This window comes from Nycticebus coucang, chromosome 7 (genome assembly GCF_027406575.1).
Source record: "Nycticebus coucang isolate mNycCou1 chromosome 7, mNycCou1.pri, whole genome shotgun sequence".
Taxonomy (NCBI): domain Eukaryota; kingdom Metazoa; phylum Chordata; class Mammalia; order Primates; family Lorisidae; genus Nycticebus; species Nycticebus coucang.
The window spans coordinates 24,795,940-24,821,392 of NC_069786.1; the positions used below are offsets into that span (position 1 = coordinate 24,795,940).

Sequence of the window (25,453 nt, forward strand, 5' to 3'; positions counted from 1 at the left end):
CAAAGCTAAACTAAGCTTCTACAAATGATAGAAAAAACGACCTCCAAATATTCTGATTCGGAGTTCCTATCATCACGTACTCTTTGCTTTTCTTCAACATTAGGGAATTGCTAAAACACGTATTTCAAATATTTGCCTTACACTGGTGTGCAAGGAGATTTGTTCAAAGCATGAGAAATCTTCAGCTCTGTGGGCCTACCTTGCAGATAGGAGTCACTCTAGTGGTAGTAATTTAAATTTAATTCACTGATGTCGTGGTCCCGTCATCTGTAGTGTTTTCTCTCTTTACTATGCTGTCCTTCAACGTAGGGTCACACCATGTTTCATGAGGCCATAGCCTCATGTTGATTGGAGGGGGGTCAATATAATACATAAGCAGGTATTCAACAAATGGGCAGTGCCTTTTTACCCCGCCCTCCCATCCTCTGTCTCCAGGACCAAATCCTACCAGAAGAGGATTCTTTTCTGGTTCACTCTGATGCCCAAGTGCCTTTGAAGTAGATCTTACCCTTTTCCTGAGGTTCTTCCCATCATGCCATGTGTAGGAGGAGCCACTGGAGTACTCGCTGCAGGTGCTTGAAAGAGACAGTTCACTGCTGCTGCAGCTGTTGCGAGGACAGAGATGACCAGGGACAACAATCCCCAAGCCTGGGCATTTCAAAGCTGGGGTTCCCGATTTTGCATTCAGTTGGTATTCCTGAAAGAGCAGGATAGCTCTAAGCAAGAGCTTTGCTTAGTGGAGAGTAAATATCACCTGAACCGCACAGTGAGCTAGGAAGGAATACAGATGCTCCTTGACTTAAGACAACATTACATCCCAACAAACCCGTCCCAAGTTGAAATGCATTTAACACATCTAACCTACAAAACAGCATAGCTTGGCCTAGCTGACCTTAAATGTGTTCAGAACACTTACACTGAGCAATACCATTTAACACAAAGTCTATTTTAGAATAAATTGTTGAATATCTCATGTAATTGATTGAATACTATATTAACAGGATACTATATTAACAGGTGAAAACAGAATGGTTGCTTCTCAAAGTATGGTTTCTACTGAAATCACATCACTTGCACCTTTGTAAAGGTGAAAACTCACTAATTCAAACCATTGTAAGTCAAGGATTCTCTGTGTAGTACAGTACAGTAATTACAGGCACAGACTTTGGAGTCACACTGACTATGGTCTCAAATCTTGGTCCTGCTTCTTAATAACTGCGACTACAGGGAAATTATTTCATCTTTTACAGCCATATTTCCCTTTTGAATGGGAATAATGATAATACTGCCTACCTTATAGGGTTATTGCAAAGACTACATGAGGTCCCAGCTGTGAAGTGCATACCACAGTGTCTGGCCTATAGTAGGCACTTAATTATAACAAGGTACCACCATTATTAGGCAAAAATACCTCAGTGGTGGTTTCTCATTTTATCTAGCCATGCTGTTGAGAAAATCAGATCAATATTAAAACACAACTCCTCCAGTGCCACAAAAGGAAGAAGACTTTGGCTACAAGTTCAACAGCATGAGCACTAGACTGCAAGTCTCATGGTCTGGAGCTCAGGTTACACATGGCCACTTAATGGGCAAGGAAAATATTTAACTTTCATGGACCTTAGTGTCTTCATATGTAGAGTGGGGCAGCTCTACCAGATTATGGCCATGGTCCCCTCTAGCTCTGCTAGCATCTTTCTAAATCAGCAACCAAATGCCCGCTGCATATCTGTGCCACCCAACAGCAAGCCACGCATGGCAGACACCAAACTCAGGTGTCATTGAGTCTCTACTGAAAAACATTAATATAACTTTTCATATCCAGTCTTCACATCAAATAGATTTGGGTCCCTTGCAAAAGGTCCAGGCTGTTCGAATTCTAGTGGGTCTGCATAAAGCAAGGTGACAAATCTGCAAACATCCAACCATATCATGACAGCCACATTATAAGCCCCTCACGTAACAGATGAAGCTCCAGAAGCCAGCCAGGCTAAATTAATTTAGCATTCTGACCACTGAGAACAGAATCTCCCTATTACGATCTAATTCCAGTCTCCTATTTATTCAAAGCTTTGTTTCAGAAACTGTTTGATGGGGACCCATCTGTCTTTTTGTCACTTGCAGAGTGGCAAAACTTCTTATTTATGCAATTTACTGACACTTTGTGGGTGCCTTCAGTACCTGAGTACTTATCACTATTTTCCAAATGCAATTCTAACTGACGGTGACTAAACACGGGCTTGGGGAAGGAAGGCAGGCTAATCTGAGAGTGCTTGTGGTAAATATTAAGCCCCTATATAAGTATACAGGGCATGTTTAATTTGTTCTCTAATCAATATCCATAATGCTTAATAATGTTAGATTTTCAGTATTAGGCATTTGCCTTGCTATCAATACTTCATTTTTGTTGCATAACAATCTTTTTAAGTGATCTAAAAATGCCAAGAAATTTTACTACTTCATTTTGCCCCCTGAAATTTGGCTCTAAGCATAATTCAAAGGAAAAAAGTATCTTAAAATCCAGCTTTTGGTAGTATCTGCTGATTTATAACCTTTTTAATGCCAGATATAACTTGGTTAAGGGGAATTCACAGTGGTATCTGAACAGATGCCTATAACTAATGATTCCATCGCACAAGAGCACCTGCCCTGTAAGCCTCACTCATTGCAGACATCCGGAAGGTGTTCTGAACAAACCTTCAGAAATACCACACAGGTTCTGCTTCCGCTTGTGTGCTTTCCATTTCCTCCATCCTGTTCCCTCGTGTTTTGTTGTTTAGTAAGCAGGGTGGGGTTATTATCTAGGCCTGCCTCTGCTCGGACAGATCAGAGAGAGCGTCTGCGTCCTGCCAGGCTATCCGCTAAACTTCTCCAGTGGCCTTTTCACACTCTGCTCAGCTTTTGGTTACGATTTACATTCTATCTTTTCCCAAGGTACTGAGCTATTGTGTGTGAGTCCCTCTGTCTTCCCTACCTATCTGTTCCCACTACATTTATCAAAATTATACCTACTTTTAACAACTCAACTCAATTCCCAGGCCCCTTTTAATGAAGAAACGCCCTTTCCCAGTCAGCTTGCATGTGTATGGTACAGAGGCTAGATTTAAGATGACAGGAAACTAGAACTCAGGAGATGGGCTTCAGCAGGAAGGAATGCTGCCTTTCCTTTGGCCCTGAACTTGACATGCCCAGATGTGACAGAGAATACTTGAAGGAGATGGAAAAGGCTTGCCAATGCCATGCACAGGCAGGCGGAAGGTGGTTAATCAGAGAGATCTTAGACAGACTTTTTATGCTTTAATGTGGATATGAACAACCAGGGGATCTCGTTAAAATGCAGATTCTCATTTAGTCACTCTGAGGGAGGATCTGAGATGCATGAAATAGTATTTTTTAACAAGTTCCCAGGTGCCTTGATGCTGTATTTTGTGCCCCCTGCTTTGCACAGTAAACCTCTAGGAGAAGCTATTAGAGACGGCTATCTCTTGTGGAGATTCTTGGCCACACCTGGTACCATTTCCCCGTCTGACCTGGGCTGTGTTGAGCTGGATAAGGGGAATAGCTGAACCCATCCACAGGCTAGTGACATGAGAAGGTGTGTGTGCATATGTAGGGGTGTACAGAGTAATTCCTTGCAAAGAAGAGGAAGGGCCCACTTCTGCCTACTGGGAAATTCTCCCACCCTCCCTCACATTGGACCATCATTGTCAGAATTTAATAAGGGGACCAGAATCCCTGACATATGACTTCAAAGTGAGCTCTTTTTTCCCTACAATTTCCTTCATCAGCATGTGATTACCATGTAGGATCATCTACTCCAGTCAATTACTATTCTGTGGTTGAGCACTTGAACTCTGGCTATTTATGAGGTTTAAATCCTGGCTCTTCCCCCCTGCTAGCTTTCTTTGAGCCTGGTAAATTACTTAACCCATCTGTGCCTCAGTTTCTTTCTTTGTAAATGAAGAGAATGAAAGCACCTAATATACAAGGTCATTGTGAAATTGGAACAGCCCCTGGTGTGTAGTAATGCTTAGGTATTTTTAGGTGTTGCCACCATCATTAAACATTTTTGTAAACATATATGAGGGTTGTCCAGAAAGCATTCAGCCATGTATGTCTCTGTTGCTCATAGTACATGGCTAGATGCTTTCTGGACAGCCCTCACATACGTGTCTTGGCTCTTCCGTGAAGCCATCAGTTCAGTGACCCCGCTTTACACTTCATGAGACCCTGTCATACTCTAATGCCTTACACATAAGTGGTAAAATAACCATGTTGGGCAATAGCCAAAAGTGAGTGTATTTTGTCTCTGGGGATTGCTGATGTGAGCTTCTGGAGAGACATTTCAGTTGGTACCTTTCTGAGCTATCATTTCTACCTATGCCTTGTTTTTTTTTTTGGCTGTGGCATGGAGCCACATGTTACAGGAGGACAGAAGAGAGCTAAAGCAACAGAGGTCTTATGATTGCAAAATTGTGATCAGGCACAGTGTTACATACATTTCACATATTACCTCATTTAATCTTCACCACAACTCTCTAAAACAAAAAAGAAATATTACCTTTATTTCCCAAATGGGAAAACTGAGGCACTGAGGTTTTAATAACTTGCCCAAGTCACCCAGCCAATACAACATTCTGATGCCAGGCCCAAGTCCTAGCCATTATGTCATGATGCCAAGTAAGACCTCTGACCGTGGCAGAACTCACAGAGGTGTGCAGAACACCATGACTCCACCAGGGACAGCTGCTGTTGATAACAGATAAGGGTTATTCTTAAAATTCTTCTTTGTCACAAAATGTATACTGCCTTCCATTGCAACATTATCTTAATTATACATCCTGTTTGCACTTTCAGAGTGTACTTTTCTCACTGTTTATTTTAGAATATCATCACGTATGGCTCATATGCTTTATCATCTTTACTATGGGAAGTGCATTATGAAATCTAGAATCTTACTTTTACAATAGACAGAGTGAAAGAAGTGTGCAGAGTTCTATTCTGCACACTTAAAAAGAAAAACCATATACTTATAAATCTTTTAACCTTAAGGCCATATTATAGATTAAATGTCATATGGTCTTTTTGAATGCGTAAAGTGACAGCATTCTCCTGAAATTTAATTCCAATCTAATTTGAGAATATTTACTTTTGATACCCTACATACTCTGATGAAATTATACAGTAAAATAAAAACAAAAAACAGCTAGTCACAAATATTCACATCATTTTTTTAAGCCTAACATTTTTTCATTATATATCTTGCTGGCTATTGTGTTTTTTCAAGTTACTCTTTTTATGTCAATGAGAGTTAAAAGCCATGCTGGTTAAAGTTTTGCCAAATAAGCACAAAGCTAACCCCAGCTAAAGAAAAAAATGCAGACCCCATGAATTTTTAAAAGTTCATACATAATATATCATAAAAGTAGGATGAATAATATGGGACGTGGGTTTTAATAAAAAGCTCTTTGACCATTTCTCAGAGACGCTGAGATATAATCAATACCCAAAAAGGTATCTTGGGGACAAAGCCAAGATTTATGATATTTTTGCAGAGAGTGACACTTTCTGCTTACTATATCAGCTAGGGGACATGATATTGAATTTCAGAGAACACAAGAAAGGAAGGCAATTTTATCTGCCTGACAATGCTTCAAGGATGCACTTTCTGGTTCACTTGTGACATCATATTTGATGGAAAGAAAACAACAACCTAAACAAGTGTTCTGAAGGCGACTGGGAACTCACGTGCAGCTCAACCTCAGTTCGTGACTGTGTCAAACTTCTGCTTCTTTCCACTTCTGAAAGCAAATCTCCAGATGAAAGATCTAAGATGCGTGATTGAAGTTTCTGGGTAAAAACAAGCAGAAACATTGAATGGCAATAATTTAATTGTTTCAAAATCCTGCCTTACACAGCTAAAGCTCTAAAGAGTTGACATTTTCAGATTAGATACTACACGTCCTAATTCAAAAAAGTTTTAGTTATCAGTATGCCATATCAGCGATATATATGTGTATATATATATATATGAATTATAGTTTATAAACGTAATCGGGCTCTTATAGTTTGTCAGTCTGTCTTACAAAATTAGTAGGGAAAAAGAAGCAGTGGGAAAAAATGTGAATCCTCCAAATACTTATTGGCTAGTATGGAAATTAACTTTTGATATTCACATAAAAAACCAATCACCAAGTTAACCTTATTATGTTGAGCAGTGGTTAAAATCTGGGCAGATAATTATAAAAATGACCTTATTTCTAAACAGCACTGATCTTGTGAAATCTTCCCTTGGATGTATTTTAACTCAAAGTCATTAATGTCATCTGTTAGGAACAATTAATATGAATAGAAAATAATTGCATCAGGGATCTGGGGACTTGGAGGATTTTGTGCATTAATATTCACGTGCTTTTTAATCATATACTGAATTCTTTATTTCAGTTTTGCTTGGGAGGCCTGCTAAACCAGAGACATTTCATTATATTAATCTTTGTACTAATTACTAAGGCTTTTCTGTGGACATTAAATTTGATCTGCTTAATTGCAAATACAATAAAACTCGTCTAATGTTTCTGCTAGGCTGATGACATTTTAAAAATGGTACTATAAGGCTGGTTTGTCTTGGTTACAACTTTTGTGACTCCAAACACTAAAAAAGATCTAATTAAGTAAATAATGTGGCTAAACATGCCTCTCTCACCTCTGAAAAGTTTTTCTACTCTTTGTCCTCCCTGGAGAAGCCCTGCTGCATACTCATGCAGATCCAAGAAATTTCTTAGAGTCTTTCCCACTAAGTAATATTAGGATCATCTTAGAGAACAGGGCTGGACCCACAGGTCACTTTGTCCCAGCCAATCTGCCATGTTGGCAGCAGGGACCATAAACTCCACCAAATGAAACACATTTGTTCTGTTCCCATTTGCCTCTCTTTAGGCCGAACTTCTGTGAGAGCCCTGTGTACTTGGTTAGTTGGTCACTCAACAGACCTTTATTCATCACCTACTGCGGGATGAGCACTGTGGTAGCCCTAGGGGCTCCACCCTTCTGTCGTGGGTGGACAGTGGACCTTCGAATTGCTGCTCGCCTCACACCAATACCCTTGTTTTCTCAATTTGTGTGTTTGTGGAGATGCTTCCATAAAAAAGAGAGGAAATCCTAAATCGGCTGCCTGTTGCTTTAAAAATTCAAATTTCTCCAAGGGAGCTAAGACTGTAGTAGATAACCAGAACCACTGTTTCTGAACCAATTTTATAATGCTTATCTCAAGTTCTCTCTGGAATCTGAGTTTCATGGGGGAGGCGGAGTCAGAGTTTTTCTCATCTTTTAAACCCCGGGACCTAACACAAGGTGTCATGCTCAGTAAGTACCCAATTAATGACTGTTGTGGTCTATAAACAAAAAGGCGTCTTCATATTTTCCCACCATTATGTAAGTTTAAAGGATTGAAAACGTATCAAAAGAAAGAGTATTGTGAGACCTAAGACTATGCTTATCAATATGCAGGCAGTACAAGAAGTTATGGGAAATGACATTCAACAGAAGACACGATGCTGAGGGGCAGGCCACGTGAGCTGGGGGCAGACTCTCTACAGATGGGCTGCCTGGCTTCTTACTCGCTTCACGATCGCTCTTCACTTCTTCTCAGATGTATGATGTCATCCTTTTGTTCACTGCCTGAATATTTGTATGTAAAAACCCACCCTTCTAAATGATGTTATGTTTCAGTAGTTTTTATCCAAGTGGGTCAGTTCCTTTCACTCAAACAGTAAGGTCTGTGTGGGAGAAGGAGAAACTGGGGAGAGGTCCTGAGGCAAGGCCAGAAGACCTGAGTTCCTGCTCTGTATGAATTACAAGCTTTATAGGACCTCAGGAATGAAACTGAATGTCTATCTCAGACCCTCCCCTGTTTCAGAAAGACAGAAGTGGCTGCTTAATCCACTACTGCAGGAAGTGGGGACAGCAAATAAGATAGTATGCTGAAATCCACAGCCTTATACCAATTTCCTGTCATAACTGAGAGCTGGATGTGGGTCATTTCTGTTTCTTTTTCTTTCTTTTTTTTTCAGTTTTTGGCTGGGGCTGGGTCTGAACCCACTACCTCCAGCTTATGGGGTACCTATTCCTTTGAGCCACAGGCGCCACCCTATGGGTCATTTCTTATAAGTCATTGGTGTGATCACACAATGACTAACACAATTTGTGTTAATTTGTGACTCACACAAATTAGTCATTGGTGTGATCTGCGTGAGTAAGACAGTACCAAGAACTGGCCAATCTTATCCAACAGGATGAAGGTGGCACAGCCCCTTCAGGATGGCAGTGATTGTTTCTGACGGTCTCCAGTTAACAATGGAAAAAAGAAACTGGAGACTCAGGTATGCCTGAATCTTTCAGAACTGGGCTGGTAGGCCAGAGTTTTCCATTACGTTTCATTCCTCAGATGCTCAGTGAAGGCTTGCTACGTTTTACAGAATAGGTTTTTACTGAGCACCACAATAATGTCTTAACTTTGAGGCAGTGACTTCTAAAGCCAGAAAGACATTTATTTTTTGTGCAGTGATACAAGGTGACATTAATAAACAGATCTGCATCTAAAAATGGGAAACCACGCCAGAGAAATCAAGTAAAAAAGTCATGAGCAGCTTCTGTATTCACTGATGTACTTCTGAAAGGTTGAAAGGAATGGAATTTTCATGTCAGGATTTCAGAAGTTATTAAGGCAGCTTTAGAAGTAAAGTATAAAAAGATCATTTAACCATGGCTCTCTTCTCTTCCTTCAGATTTGGTGAATTAATCAAATACCAGAATCATGCAATAATTATTCTCCCCTCTAACTATCAAAAGCAAAATATTTACGTAAAAAATAAGTTTTAACTATTCAGCACCACCCAGGAGAGGGAATGCAGGCAGCTGCCCTGGTCACTCCCACCACTATCCTGCTGAGCTCTGCCACCTCTACCATCCTGGCTGATTGCTAACTTGGATTTGGCCTTGTTTAGGGATTACCTTCTCTGAAATCTAGCATCCAATATACCAGGCTGCTTTTACCCTAGGGTGAGGAACTTACTGCTTTTTCAGCTTTAGTTTTGTCTTCAAGTCTGTCTCCACTTTGGAGAGCTATTCTCCCCTCGCAGCTTCCAGAAAGCCACCTAGGGCCTCTTTAGCTCCTTCCACCCAGTCCTGAGCTACTGAAGTAAACGTGCAGTGGGTTGGTGTGGATTCTCCTGAGAATCCTGTGACATTATTAACTGCCTGCAATCTCCTGAGTCTGCCTTTCTGGCTAGCTTCTGTTATAGGAGGGAAGCATTAGCGGCAGGTTTGGCATATATTTAAAAGCCATATTTGTACTGTGGATCTGAATCAGACATAACCAGGTGATGAATAATCTTTGTTTCTTCTCTTGGGTGACAGGGCATTTTTCAGATATGTGTAAAGATCTCTAAAAGGAAGTTCAAGGACATTTTCTAAAATTGCTTGGAGCCTGATAAAAATAATTTTTAATGGAAGCTTTAATCACCAAATGATCTTCCAAAAACAGCCCTTATTCATGTACTAGGCTTACATTGTGGCCATATTCAGAAATGCGATTTTCTCATCAGCCCTTCCAAATTCCATCAAAAGCGACTGTGGCACATCCCCGAGTTCACATTTCATGGGTTTCATTCTATTCCATTATAAATTTATTATAAAACTGAATATTATATAACTGCATATTCTCTAACGGAGTATTATATGGTCACATCTTAGATTAATAAAAATTTGAGCCCAGGACAAAATCTTTTTGGATAAAAGCTGATGTTTAATTAATTATGTCATTATTTCCATTTTGGGATACAAAGATAAAACATAATATCTGCATCTCGGCCATCCTGCTGACGTGACACAAAGAATGTGCCTTTCCGAAGTTCTCTTAGAGGCCTTTTAAAAAAGTACGTCTATCATAATTTGATCCCAGTATGGAGCCTGAAATTTTTACAACTAATATTTTAACCCATCTGTAGCAGTCTCTGCTGTAATTATTATTTTCCCTGACATCTTTTAAATTTGTCTTGCATATCAATCTTTAGGTGCATTCTGTTTTGCTCTGGATGGTGACTTAGCAAGTGATATGGTGTTACATTCTCTTTCCTACTTTTTCTGGGATATGAAGTTATACAATGCTTTTGAAACAATCATTCCATAATTATATTTAAAACCTTCTTCAAGGGTCCCTGCTACCACAACAGCCAGGTTATCCCCTGTTGTTCCTCAGTGTTGGTGGCCGCCTAATGAAGCAGCGTTTGGTTTGGTGACTTAGAAGTTTATTTGGGTTCTCTGCTGGGTAGACTGCTGACTAGAGTAACTTCAACTTACCATATCCATGAGGAGCCCAAACACACAAATGAGAAAAAAAGAAAAAACATAAGAATTCTTAGGTAGAACATACAAAAGAGATAATAAGAGTGCTATGGGAATGGGGCGGGGGTGGGGGGATCAGTGTGTTAGCAACACATTTAAATGTGGATAAGATAGTATTCTGTATGATTGAACTTAGCTCTTATGGCCATGCTCCCAAATCTCTTGATTTGAAATCTTTATGTAAAACAAAACAAACAATCTGAAATACTTCAGCTGCCACAGCAAGGTGGCAGAAGGTTGAGAGAAAGGATGCAGGGTGGGGGCTCCCAGAGCAGGGTAACAGACCTGTGGGCAGGGGAGAGCCCAGTGGTTCACATTTCTTGCCAAGCCTAAGACTCTTTGAAGCTTCCCCTTTGTCTTCTTGAATCTGATCTGAGGGAGGAAGTGATTCAGCACAGCCTGAGCCTATTCTGGGATCTAAGAGATACAGAAGTGCCCTGAAATTTCCATTTTCATCACTAATTACTTTAACAGGTACTTTAATAAGTGCTTTCCAATTGCCCCCACTGTTTTGTAAAATTACCTACACGGCATTTTACATTTTTAATCAAGCTTTATTTTTTAAAAAGTTCTGACTTCCTAAAGCTTTGGTTTTTTTACACGTAGGGGAAAATTTTTCCCTCTGATTTCACCATACTAAAGAGATTAGGGGGGAAAACGCCCAAAACTTGAGCTTCTATTTTTATCAGTCTTACTGGAAACAGCATTGATGGTCACTAGATTTCAGTGTGCCTTTAATCCACAAGAACTATCATCATCCCTCTTATATAGGAGAAGAAACTGAGGCACAGCACTAGAAAATCTTGCCTAGGGTCACACAGTGTTTTGAACTCTGACTGCAGAGTTGATGAACTTTTAATTAAATCTGGTTAATCATGGTTTGTTAGAGATAGTTTACTAAAATAACAATATAAATTAGAGAATAAAATGAATTCATAGAATTAAAAAACAAATACTTTTAAATACAATATGACATCTTCACTTGCTAGACTCAAAGATCATTCATTTATTAAGAAACATATTTCCTAATTATTATTTTATTACTATCATCATTGTTACCATGTATTAGAGTTGGTATAATTTGATTTTTTTCTTAGTTTTCTTCTTAGATCTCTATATTTTTTCTAAGTGAAACACAATTCCATATATAAATTTGGACCTAACTGGAATATAAAACTAGGAAGAAAAAGAGTGAACATTTATAGAGAGCTCACTACATGCTAAGTGCTTCTTATTTAACCCTTATATGCAATCACCTTACTGTAGAAACTGTTCCACCTCCATTTTTCAGATAAGAAAACTGAGGAATCATGCTTCTCCATTCTTGTGATGCTTTACTACGAATAACGTCTTCCACTTCCATCCAGGTGAATACGAGGATGTAAAGTCTCCATTTTTTTTAATGGCTGAATAGTATTCCATACATATACCACAGCTTGAGTACTCAGCTTTGATATGATGACAATTAATGACAATTAAGGTTATGGGGGGGAGGAAAAAAAGAGAGAGGGAAGGAGGGAGGGGGCGGGGCCTTGGTGTGTGCCACACCTTTGCAAGAGGGACTTTACCTAACAAATGCAATCAGTCTAACCTGGCTTATTGTACCCTCAATGAATCCCCAACAATAAAAAAAAAAGAAAAAAAGAAAACTGAGGAACATGAGGGGTTAAGTAACTGTAAGTTACGGACTGGACCCTGGACGTGGACTTCAGGCTGCTCCTGTGTCTATGTCATCTTATCCAGACATAGATGTTGGGGTACTGTGATGAACAAACATAGTCCCTGCCACCAGAGCACTCGTTGAGAGACAAGCTGACCGGACACCTTCAAGGTATTATGCCATCTGAGCCCTCAGGGGTCTGTTGGATGGCTACTGGATGGCTTTCCAAGAGACGCCACAGCTAAGTTTTAGCACAGCTGAGAGACATCATGAACAAGAAACGATTACTCAAGTCAGGTGGCTGTCTCAGTCTGTTCAGCTGCTAAAACACAGTGCCATAAAATGGGTGGCTTATAAACAATGGAGATTTATTTCTCACAGTTTTGGAAGCCAGGAATTCCAGGATCAAGGTGCCAGCAGACTGTCCAGAAGGGCAGCTTCCGGGTTTGGAGACGGCACCTTCTTGCTGTGCTCTCACATGGTGGGGGAACGAGGCAGCCTTCCGAGGCCTTTTGAATAAGAGCTCTATCCCATTCATAAGGGCTCCACTCTCACAATCCAATCACCTCTCAAAGTCCCCACCTCCCAATACCATCACCTGGGGGGAGTTAGGATTTCAATAAATAAATTCTGTGGAGACATAAACATTCAGGCCATAGGAGGAACCAAAAAACAAACAACAGTCCTCCTGGGTAGAGCATTTGCAATGGTCCCAAGGTGAGAGAGAAGGTGACATTTTTCTGAAAAATGTTCAGCAAGACCACAAAAGTGAATTCAAGGACAGGAATGGCAAGACATATGTCGCAGCAATCAGGAACTTGGGTCAAGTCACAGAGAGCAAGTGAGTAGCAGAGGTGAGATCTCCATCTATCACACTCTCCGAAACACAGGCTTCCCTCTACTCCTGTGTCCACCCACATTTTTTTCTAATGCTGAACTTGGCTGTGGGCCTCCAATACCCTCATCTATGTTCAAAAAGAAGAATTCTAGAAGAAGCGACTTTAGACGTTTCCTGAGAGGAGATGCAGACACGTGGACACTGACACAGCTTTTGCAGCTTCTTGGCATGCTCTTCACAAAGGGGTGGCGGGGACAGGGTCAATCTAGGGTCCCCAGTTACACCGCATGCTAGAACTCTGCAAAGAGCTGCCAGCACTGCAGAGATTTATAATTACTAATCCTAAAGACATGGAGTGAGTCCTCCTGTGATGCCAAAGGTGGTTTCACATGTTTTCCATGTGATTGGTCAGAGGGAAACCATGCCTGGGTCTTGTCTGTTCTTGGAACTGTAATGGGGAGATATTAAAATCAAACAGTGCTTAACACTGAATGTGACCTCCAAAGATGGGGATAATGCCTTGTCCGTGTTTTAGAGAACCAAAAAATACCATGTGGAATTATTTATAAGATGGGTGCCTCCTTACATTATTAAAGGAAAGATTAGAACAAATGAAATTCGGAGTCTAAGGGATTCCACAACCACTGGACTTTCACAGGCTGCAGTATTGACTCTCACAGTACTTTATGGCATGGGGGTTGGGAGGAGAAAGAGATCAGAGTGTTGATGAAAATGACTCTTGTGATGTGCACTCATCTGCATTTTACAGCTCAATGTCCTAGTTTTAATAGGACAACATGTTGCAGTCCCGTTCATTTTACAACATTTATGAAGATGTATCATGCAAATGCAATTTCTGGCTACATGTTCAATGAAAGCCCATTGTCTCACTTCCCTTGACAGTTAATACAAAGTTGTGCATTATCAGGGTTTCAAACTTACTACTTCAGTTTGCCTTACAGGCTTTGTTGCTACAGATCCATATCACAGCTTCCCTGTAGCTTTATCCCCAAAGTAGTTTTTTAAATCCACTGTTACTTTACCCCATGGTAAGAAATGCCTCACGGTATTATAAACAAGCAGCTGAAAATTGTTATTTATGTGGCTTTCTAATAGCAATTTGAAATATAGGGCATAAAATCACTAGCTTACAATATTGTTCAATATGAACAGTGGGAAGGGTAATATGTAAAACAGACATTAAAGGATTAGCAGCAAAATACATTTCACGAAGCTAAATCATTTCTTGGCAAATGGCAGTTTCCAGCTATTACATAGACTTCATCAAGTCAAGTGGATTTATTTTTATTTTTCTATTAGTTTTCTAAATATATTCTATATTTAAATTTCAATTTTGTGTTTTTTTTTTTTTTTTTTTTTTTCCGTGGTTTTTGGCCAGGGCTAAGTTTGAACCCTACACCTCCGGCATATGGGGCTGGCGCCCTACTCCTTTGAGCCACAGGTGCCACCCAATTTTGTGGGGGTTTGTTCCAGGTATATTTGGGGACACTGTTGAAAACAGGATTTGAGATAGAAATGATAGAATTTCAACTCAAACTTCTCATCACTTTCCTTAGCAAATCCTCTGAGTTGACTAAATTTGGCTATAACATCTGAAAGAAAAGTACATTGCTATGGTATTACAAACATTTGTATGATGGATTAGGGAGTTACAACTGCATCAGAAAATTCAGTAAAATGGTGAATTCCCCACAAGACATAAAACAATGTTTCCGCTGTTTTAGCTTCCGACCCTGCAGGTACTCACACTTGCTCCAATCAAACCCATCTGGACATTGGTAAACAACGTGAATTTGTGAACGAAGCTCCAAGAAAGATGCTGAAGAAGAAAAATTCCTAATCTCCGAGGGTGGAAATTGTGAAGTAGTAAGTGATATTTGATGCATAAATATAAATACCATAATCTCTCTCTTTTCTTCTGAGACAGTCATCAGTTACAATAGTCCTAAAATTATTCCATCTTTTCAAATCCCAGAAGATTTATTAATTTTTGTAAACTGCTTTGACAGAAACTTTCCTCAAAGATGCAAAGTAATCTTTCTCTGCGCTTTCCTTTCATTTTATATCACGGCATTTTCACCCTCTGAGAATACATATCAAAAGTGAGCTCTTTTTTTTCAGAGGAATTGGTTATGAATCTATAAATAACTACTACAAAGAACTGAGTATTATAGTGAAAAGAAACTGATCTTAGACTCAGTTGAGCAACTATGCAGAAATTCAAATTCCTAATGAGTAATTATTATTTTAAAATTAAGGGTTTGCTTTGAAAACTTGTTAGTTATCAACTGATTTTAAAGACAATACTTTTTTTTCTTAGACTGTGGGTTAAAGACTACAAATATTTTTCCTCAAATGCCTTATGATAATAATTCCTGTGGCTTCAAAACATTTATGACACACAAATCTCTATTGTTCGGCTACTTGGTGTGGGATGGTAAATTTCTTTCATAAACCCTTTCCTATAGACTTAAAACCAATGAAATAAGATGTCCTTTAACTTGAGTGCATAAAAATCTAGTCATTGTGTAAAATGTGAATCACTTATTGAGAAAGCCAATGGTTGACTCATAGGAGATGTTAGGAGATGTCATCAAGATCTACACTGGAGCAAAGTCCAGGTCCACAGCTGTGGTCATGCTCATTACATTACCAAAATACCTCAATCAACTGGAACCCAGGGGACCCAACCCTCCATTGTATCTGACATATTTAAGACAGAAAGAAAATGACTTCATAATTACTTTTTAAACACTCAGTATAAATCCTAGGCCAGTCTCACATAGTAATTTCCCTCCCCATTTGGGATAGCAAATAACCAGGGAGGCAGGTGAGCAAATGGCCATGGGCATCATAATCTTGGGCTTAAATCCTGGCTTTGGGTGATTAGGACAAGCTACTTTTGAGTGTTCATTTCTTTTAGGGATAATAACAATAATGGCTCACAGGAGCTTACTGATGATTTGAAATTCAAGTGAAGGAACTCTTGAATTCATAAGATTGTGGTAAGGATTCAATTAGTTACGGTGCTTGGGGCATATTAATGCTTGAAAACTGTGAGGTATTGTCAGGAAAGTGACATAATTTGTGGGGCCCAGTATAGGAACTCTTGGTACAAAAGAAATCAAGAATTTCAAGATGGTGATAGCAGAATATTAAAACAAGAATGACGTCCTCCTAACCCCCTGTGAGACTGCTCGGGTCAGCTGCCTTGATTATTATGGTTCTCATTAGACTCTGAAAGATATCTCATAATCACAAAAGGATCTGGTTATGTTCCCTTGGTTGAGTTTACTGGGGTAAGAGTAGATCTCTGAATTTTAACAATAGTTTAATAACAAAATAGCATGTTTTTTCCTCCCATTTATCCTTAATTAGTGATAGAGCCAAATGAATGCCTGGTACTGCACACCAGAAATGAGTCCTGAAAGAGCCTATTAATACAATAATCACCTGTATCCAAGAATCACCCTTTTGGTAGTAAACTCCAGAAAATGGGAAGTCAACAGAGGGTTCCCAGCTAAGGCGGAACACACAGAAGCAAGAGAAAGGGGGGTAAATTCTTCTGGTAAGGTTGACTTTGCCAATGCTGAATCAAGGTTGCTTTACAATGAGAATGTCAGGAGCAGATTGCTCTAAGCCAGAGGTTCTTAACCTGTGCGTTGCGACCCCTTTTTAACAATGAAAATATACTGCGGCATTAGGAAGGTTGAGAACCACTGCTCTAACCCTCTGCCTGTTTCAATGGATTTACTTTCCTGTCTCCCTGCTCTGACCCAGAGAGGAATTAGGGAGGCTGGACATAAGTCTCCCTCACCAGATGGCCTCCAGTTAAAGTGAGCAGAGCTAGTGTCTTGTATTCACATCTTTACCTCTATGCACACCCACCTGACATTTCTGCCCTGCTCTTTGGCAGCTCCTCATGCCTTAATATGCCCCAGTTTTTCTGATCCTGAAGCTAACTTGATGACACTTATCTTGTTTGCTACCTATGGAGTTAAGGAGTAGTGCTTAGTAAAAACCCTGGGCAGACACTCAATGAAGGTGTTATAAAATGGTAAAGGAGGACTAGAAAATTCTACACTATATAACTTTTCCAGACCAATCTTGGAAATTAACAGTTTCCTTTGCCATTCCATTGCCTAGACATGGCCCCTCAAAGATACAAGTAAGAGCGTTAATTTTCTCCTGTCTCCCTCCTTGAGCTGCAATGTTTAACTATAATTACTAAGTGTACTAACAAATGTTACTATACTGTCACCATGTATTACTGGTAATATATGACTTGCAATATGAAAATCTTTAACAAATTCTTATTAATTTTACCCAGGACCAAGAGAGCCTGGGTCACGTGGCACCTAAGTACCATGAAGTCTGCTGCTGATCAATGGAGAGATTGTGAGAGTTAAATTCCGTTTCACTGCTGGTGGGAATGCAAATTAATACATTCCTTTTGGAAAGATGTTTGGAGAACACTTAGAGATCTAAAAATAGATCTGCCATTCAATCCTATAATTCCTCTTCTAGGCACATACCCAGACGACCAAAAATCACATCATAACAAAGATATTTGTACTAGAATGTTTATTGCAGCCCAATTCATAATCACTAAGTCATGGAAAAAGCCCAAGTGCCCATAGATCCACGAATGGATTAATAAACTGTGATATATGTACACCATGGAATATTATGCATCCTTAAAGAAAGATGGAGACTTTACCTCTTTCATGTTTACATGGATGGAGCTGGAACATATTCTTCTTAGTAAAGTATCTCAAGAATGGAAGAAAAAGTATCCAATGTACTCAGCCCTACTATGAAACTAGTTTATGGCTTTCACATGAAAGCTATAACCCAGTTACAACCTAAGAATAGGGGGAAGGAGGAAAGGAAGAGGAGGAGGGGGGAGGTGGGTGGAGGGAGGGTGATTGGTGGGATTACACCTGTGGTGCATCTTACAAGGGTACATGTGAAACTTAGTAAACGTGGAATGTAAATGTCTTAACACAATAACTAAGAAAATGCCAGGAAGGCTATGTTAACCAGTGTGATGAAAATGTGTCAAACGGTCTATAAAACCAGTGTATGGTGCCCCATGATCGCATTAATGTACACAGCTATGATTTAATAAAATAAATAAATAAATAAATAAATAAAGTAAATTCCATTTCACATTTACTTCTTGAATCTGTCATTAGACTTCAGGATCATCCAAAGGAATTAGGCAGTTCTCAGTATGATCTCATTATTGACATTTACATTGATGCTGGCTCTTACAGAATTAGAATCTGAAGATCAATTCTCTTATTACATTCTTTCTCACTGCTGCCATAATCATTTTATCACACAGGCTGCTGCTATCAAATGCTGCTTTATCACCATGTAATGGGACAAGCTAAATCAGTTCCTATGGTTTGCTACAAGAAATAATAAAAAAAAAAATTCCTGGTTTTAAATCTCACTTCTCTCAATTATTAAGAAATTCTCTGATATTTACATTTATAAAGAGGTTAATTTGAACTTATTCTTCCTTAAAACTATGCTCCATGGGAGACCAATGTTGAATTCTAAAAGAATGTTCACAGTGCACCTTGAAGCCGTTTTCCTTTCCTCGTACAGGGCTTCAGATATCAGATTATAGAACAGGTACCATCCTTGTGATAACCCTGGTCTGCTCAGTAGAGCAGATAATAAAGTCAGTGTCCCTGGTAGGGTTCAACATCTGGCCAGCTAGCTCTGCATAAGAGGGAAAAAAACCCTCCAAGGCTGTTTTGCTCTATACAAGTGGTTATAAGGGGGACGAGAAAAAACAATGTGGCTGTCTTCACAGGACCCATCCCTACCCCTCAGAAGACAACTCAGGGTATGCATTTCACTAATGGTCAGGAATAGCACCAAATATGAAGCATATTCCTCCAAATATTTTCTAAACGTTAATACTAAACTCTGCATGGGAGAAAAAGTACAAGTAATTGTTTCATATCTATATAGACTTGCAATTTCTAGGAAATGAATAATACAGACTCTCAGGGGGTCTTAACATGGACATAATTGAGGGCACTTGTAAACTTGGAGAGGAAAAACTGCATCTTTAGTTTCACTAAACATGAACTAAGATTTAGCATTTCCTTCAGTTATGAATGTAGGCATCAAACTACAGTGGTATAAAATTTGTGGCTTGTTCTGCAAGAGAAATCACAGACATCTTGTCACATTACAGTTGTTGAAAATGTTTCTAAATATTGTGTATGTACATCATTATTTAAAAACTAAGTTAGGTTGGTTGCTGTGGCTCACACCTGTAATCCTAGCATTCCGGGAGGCTGAGGTTGGAGGCTTGAGGCCAGGAGTTCGAGACCAGCCTAAGAGGAGCAAGACTCCCATCTCCACAAAAAATAGAAAAATTAGCTGGGCATGGTGGCATGCTCCTGTAGTCCCAGCTACTTAGGAGACTGAAGCAATTGCTTGGTCTAGGAATTGAGGCTGCAGTAGCTATCTACGATGATGCCATTGGAACAGAGCTGGGGTGAGAGAGCAAGACTCTGTCTCAAAAAATCAAAAACAAAAACAAAAAAACAACTGAGTTATTTGTTATGATGTATGTGTTATCAATATTTTGCTAACTATACTTCAATATAATTAGTTTCCTTTTTAATTCTATGTCTTTTATCTTATGCATTTAAAAGCATTATCCTGAAAAGGGACCATCAGCTTCCCTGATCTGAAAATATGGTCTATGGCTAATAAATGGTTATGAACCCAAATTACCTTGCTACTCCCCAAACCTCTATCTCACGGTGGCTCTAACTCTTCATTCAGCCATGTTGAGTCCTGTCGTTTACCTCCAGAACCTGAAGGCACTGGCCTTACTATGACGAGGAATATATGTTAACTTGAATCTCCACTAAAATACACTAGCTTTCTTTTCATTGCCAAGCTGAGCGCTACAGCTATGATAGTTATGTATTGTTGCAATCTGGACCTTAATGGCATTTCAGCCCTGCAGTGGGTTCATGAAGAAACTATTCCCAAACTTCAAAAGGCCATTAAAACATGTGCAGATGTCTGGAAAATTAATACTATTATCTAACTCTCACCCTTTGCCTGTAGGAGGCAAAGAAGAGACAGGGCTCAAGAAAGATATTAGAGATCAATACATGGTCGTAAAGCAAAGAGCTGTCCTCCAGGGAGCATGGTGGGACAGGCGAAAAATCTGACAGTGATTTTGAAGAGACTTTCTCATTAGATTTTTTTGTTGGTGGTGTTGAAATCATCCACTTAATCTGTTAAAAATGTAAAGATAGAATGGGGATGGGATAAAAAGTGTATGAAAAAAGAAAGAGATAAAGATAATTTTCAGCCACCCTACTTCAATTTAGATTCTCAAGGTCCTGAATTCTTAAGTGGAGGCACTCATTCATTCACATGACAAAACTTGAACCTGTCAAGGTTAATGTGGAGCAAGTTCTAGTTTCTGTTCTAAAGTGTTTTGCATCTTAGAAGATTTCAGCTACATTCTGTAAAATTCTCAGTGTAGGTCAATATTCTCATGGGTAGTTCTAAAGCTTTTATAAAGTTTTCAGAACTACATTATATTCTCTTCCCTTCCTTTATTTTATTTCCAACAGATTTTATCCTGTAAGTGTCCCAGGTACCCCCAAAAGACTCAAAAACAAGACTTCAAATTTCTTTTATGAGAGAATGAAAGCTTTATGTTTTTATTAAAGGCTTTCTTAGAGAAAGTTCTTCAGTTTTGAAAAAGGACAGAGAAACATTATAAAAAACATTCTAAGCAGGTATTTGTTTTCCAGATGAATGTAGCTGACCAATGGAAATGGACCAGAAACTTTTAACAGAAAGTTATAGACTCGTGTTTCTAGATATTCCTTTGTGAAAAAGAAAAACCCTGAAAACATTTACGGATTGTGGGTAACACAATCTTTCTGAATTCAAGAATAAGCAATACTACATCACTTAAGATTGTACCTACATTTCAGGAGCAGAAAAAAATGACTTTCAGTGGATTAAACATATAGGAATTTGTTTTTCTCACCAAGTAAGAAATCCAGAGGTGGTGGTCAAAGGGACTTTGGGGGATGTCATCGCATCATAACACAGCCTATCCTGCCTGTTAAAGTGAGCCAACATGAAACGTCAGCCAAATGGACAACTGGCAGTTCATTATAAATAAGGATTATCACAGTATTCTATTCAGCTGCACCTCCCCCCAAGGCCTGAGTTAAGGTGACTTAACCTTATAGGGGTTTGTATTTCTCACATGGCAGGATGCCCAAAGGCAGGCAGCCTGGGGCCAGTGTAGCGGTTCACTGACGAGGTCAAGGAAACACTGTTCCCGTCCCTGCGCTCTGCGTCATCTGGGTGGGTCTCATGCCAACATGGCGGCTGTGCATGTCGGTACTGCTTCCGCCTTCCAGGTAGGAAGAAGGTGGAAGAGAAACGAAGAATAACTATAGCTGTCTCTGTCCCTCCTTTATCCGGATGAGTTTCTATTTAGGTCTCATAAGCCAGAGCCTGTCTTATGAGAAAGGGCTTTCTAGTCTCTGAAGTAGAGGACAGAAGGGGGAAGGGTGCTGTTTGACTATGGTGGTGTGAGCGCCGTCTGTCACATATGTCAAGCTCTCTCTTCTACGGGGACTATGTCCACTTGTGCTTCCTGACCCTTTGGTGCTTGGGTGAGGCCCTGTGACTAGTTCTGGGCAATGAATTGTGAGTGGAATGCATCAAACCAGAGAATTGTGAATACTGATGTGAGAACTCCCCACCAGAGCTCTCTCCTCCCTGACCTAGTGACTGTCCATATCTGAGATGGTGACTGGTCTATTACCAACATCTTCTGAGTATCTAAAATGTACACAACTCTCCTACTGACTCGCAAAGGACATGCAGATGAGCAAGGAATGTACCTTTGCCTATGAAGCCTAGGAGATTTTGTGGTTGTTACCACCCTATCCTGACCGATTCAGTGAGTCAACTTGAATCATCAGCTGTAAGGAACCCGTTTGAGAGACTAAAGGAGTATTAAGTAGGCCTGTGTAGCAGAGAACTCTGAAACAACACTGATCTCTGTGGGACGATGTCCGGAAGCTAACTTTATCTACTTCAAGTGCAGTTAAGTGGACTTTAATTCATAATGTTACAATTGTCCTTGTACTGCCTACAGGGCACAGACAAATTATTCCTCTCTCCTGTGTCTCTACACAGGTGAGTGGCTAATGAAACTGTGTTCAAGGTAAGCCACCAAATTTAATATGAACTTCCAGGATGACCATCCATGAAAATTAAATGGAGGATAATAAGGGATGGCAAAGTTTATGACAAGCCTTGTTAATGACACAGTTCCCATCTCTGCCCTTAATTGAAAAGACAAAAAAATCAGGAGGGGGCAGGGAGGTGACTATGAGTTAAAACATTAATGGCCTCTCAGTTACATTAAGTGTCTGATTTTATCTCTAAATACACTATTTCGCATCCTCAGCAAAGTCAATAGGAATGCATTCAGTAGTGACAGGGCTTTTCCCTAAGGAGCCCAGAGCTACCAGTATCAAACCACTGCAACTGAGAGCAAGTCACGCGGGAGGGAAAAGAGAACATTAGTAGAATTCAATAAAAAGGAGGCAATTGCTTAACTAGATGTTTCATGTTTCACTGTTGCTTGAATTTCATTGTAACTACTATCCCTGGTCTTATCACAGGATGGGAGAAGCTAGCTCTATGGATTTATGCCAGCAAAATGGTTGGCTCCAAAACAGATGGCAACCAAGAATCTTATATGACACACTCGTGTGCTAAAAATCACTTAACATAATTTTAGTCAAGTTCATCTGGCTTGACATGTGTGGAGAGGAGGACACGCAGCTAGGAGGTCACTAAATGGTGACAAGTATAACTACTGGTGCATGCCTTCCAGGGGTCGTGCTCCAGGGCTCACCTGCAAAGGGCCAACGTTAGTTTGGCACCAGCAAGGGAAGAACAGAAGGATGTTCACATACTGCTACACTCCCATGCAGTTTTCAATTGTCCATTTAAAAGGGAGGGGAGGGGGGGAAGGGGGGGAAGGAGGGGGATTAATGGGATTACACCTGTGGTGCATCTTACAAGGGTATATGTGAATCCTAGTAAATGTGGAATGTAAAGGTCTTGGCAAAATAACTAAGAAAATGCTACAAAAGCTATGTTAACTAATGTGATGAAAATGTGTCAAACGATCTATGAACCAAGTGTATGGTGCCCCACGATCATACTAATGTACACAGCTATGGTTAATAAAAATAAAAAAAAATAAAAGGAGGCAAAAGATAACTAAAGATAACTTCCTTTTGTAAAAGCTGAGTACGGACTGCTTTACTGTTCTTGAACATGTACATACCTCATTTTATGAGGCTGTCAACTTTGTTTGAGGTGCCCATTTTTAACGTAAAAATAAACATGGCATATTTAGGGACGTTAATAATAATGGTAATAGTTATGGTTCCTTTTACAGATTTCAATGGATTCTCACTCCATCCTAAAAAGCATAAACCCTTTAAGTCTCTGAATCATTTAATTTTATGCATTCTTTTGGCTTTCCATTTGGGAGTTATGGGGTGTGAAATATGCACCACGATGAGAAAACAATTAACCAGCACACCTGTTGTTGATGTACATTATATTCAGGAAGAGCCTGCTGGAGCTATTATTTTATTCCACAGCATGGTGTCAACCAAGGGGCTATCAGAGGTGACCTGATGACATCGAATTATATTTTTATGTGTATTATATGCCTTACATTTTGCACTCATGTTGGAATGATGACTTGGTTTCCAAATCAAAACAACCCGCAGTCACAGTCAGTAAGATTTTCAGCTTTAACAGAGAAATTAGAGTTTGGATTTGCTACAGTAAGAGTTAAGTAGTGATAGAATTAGGAGAAGTGCACAGGCAAACACCATTTAATGAGGATCTACTGTGTCTAGGTAAGTTTACATCTCAATTTACAGATTAAGATGGGGAGAAAATAGAACACCCTGGGATTTTCAGAATTCAGGAAAAGAAATACTCTTTTTTCTACCTTTCCATTAACAAACTCTTAGTGAGGAGACCTTCCACTTGGTTCCAAAAAGCCTTTGTAAATGTCTACAGTGAAGTGGGTGCTGGGCACGGCATGAACAATAAGGCAAGAGCAGAGGTTGGGGAAGGGAAAGCACCTGTACGTTAGGGCAAACTGACACTGTGGGTACTCACCGAGGTGCTGACACACAGAACAGGAAGAGACACATGGTGAAGACCACGTTGCAAGGTGGGAAATGCCCCGGGTACCAGTCATTCAGATGGGAATAGATGTGGAGAAACAAATGGATACAATGACTGGGAGTTCACCACCTGACAGGCCTGACCAAGTCTTTATGTATTATTTCAATCCTCCCAACTTTCCAATGGGGTGGATATGATTATCCTCATTTCACTGATGAGGAAATGGAGGCAGACTAAAATATTTTGTTTAGGGTTAAAAACCTAGACAGTCCGGCTCTAAAGCAGGGTGCTCTTCAGCTCTGCACTACTCAACAAGTAGTTACAATTGTACTAAAAAGGCCATAGGTTTCTATATGCTCTGTGTTTTCTCACAGCCTTGATTTCCTTTTTACTGAATCTTGTCTTGGAATAAGAGCCTTTAAGACAGACAGGTCTAAATGTATTTCAGCTTTGATGGAGCTGCCACTTGAGTTTTTCAAAGGTGGTACAAGGCCAAAGATTGACCCCGTATCTGCTGGTGGTCCTCAGGGAAAGTGTTATAATAGGTAACTCATTGGCTTTGAAATCAGACTCAAGTTCAAACCCACACTTACTCATTTGTAAAATAGAGATGAAGTTTCTTAATTGTAGCCACTGCATCTATCGATATGTTGGTCTTGGGCTTTTCAGCTTTCAGAACTGTGAGAAAATAAATTTCTATTGTTTATGTCTGTGTATTTTGGTATAGCAGCAGAAATGGACTAAGGCAGGCACTTAAAGTGGTATGTGGATCACAGGGAGTGTGCAAGAAATGGTCATTGTCATCACGAGTCCCCACACAGGGCACATGCAACTCTCTCTCAGACAAGCCCTCTACGGCCTTCCAGAGGTAACTGCAGGCAATGACACAGAGAGGCAGGTGTTTTCCGTTGGCATTTTCCTATCCAACCTGCCTTGGGAGCCCTGCCTCTGGCCATTACTCTATGACAGGACCATTCTTTCACTTTGGTTTTTAGCAATATGATGGTGTCATTTTAACTTTCAGCTAGGGGACTCGGTAATTTACACAGAAAGTGGAGATGGGATACTGAGGTAACTAGCAACCATAGGAAAGTGCCCTGGAATTTGTTTTTACAATAACTAAAAGAATAACGTCGTCAGCTCACCAAAAGAAGAAAATGTCAATCGAATTTTACTTATTGAATATTAGCAAGAACAGCTACAATGCAATTAGTTTAAATTTATTTAAACATCAATGCAAACAGCATGGTCTTTGCAGTAAAATAGAGTTTGAATCCTGGGCTTGC

At 39.8% G+C, this 25,453-nt stretch overlaps 1 protein-coding gene across 2 annotated transcripts in view; it reads right to left on the reverse strand.

The window, feature by feature from the left end:
* Positions 1–25,453, reverse strand: part of NCKAP5 (NCK associated protein 5) — a 969,262-nt gene that overhangs the window by 123,338 nt on the left and 820,471 nt on the right. For both annotated transcript variants that reach the window (XM_053597956.1, XM_053597955.1), the window contains 2 exons: positions 5,746–5,847; positions 509–697 (listed from right to left, as the gene is read on the reverse strand). In XM_053597956.1, coding sequence (XP_053453931.1) covers positions 509–697; positions 5,746–5,847 — 291 coding nt within the window. The remainder of the gene's footprint in view (positions 1–508; positions 698–5,745; positions 5,848–25,453) is intronic.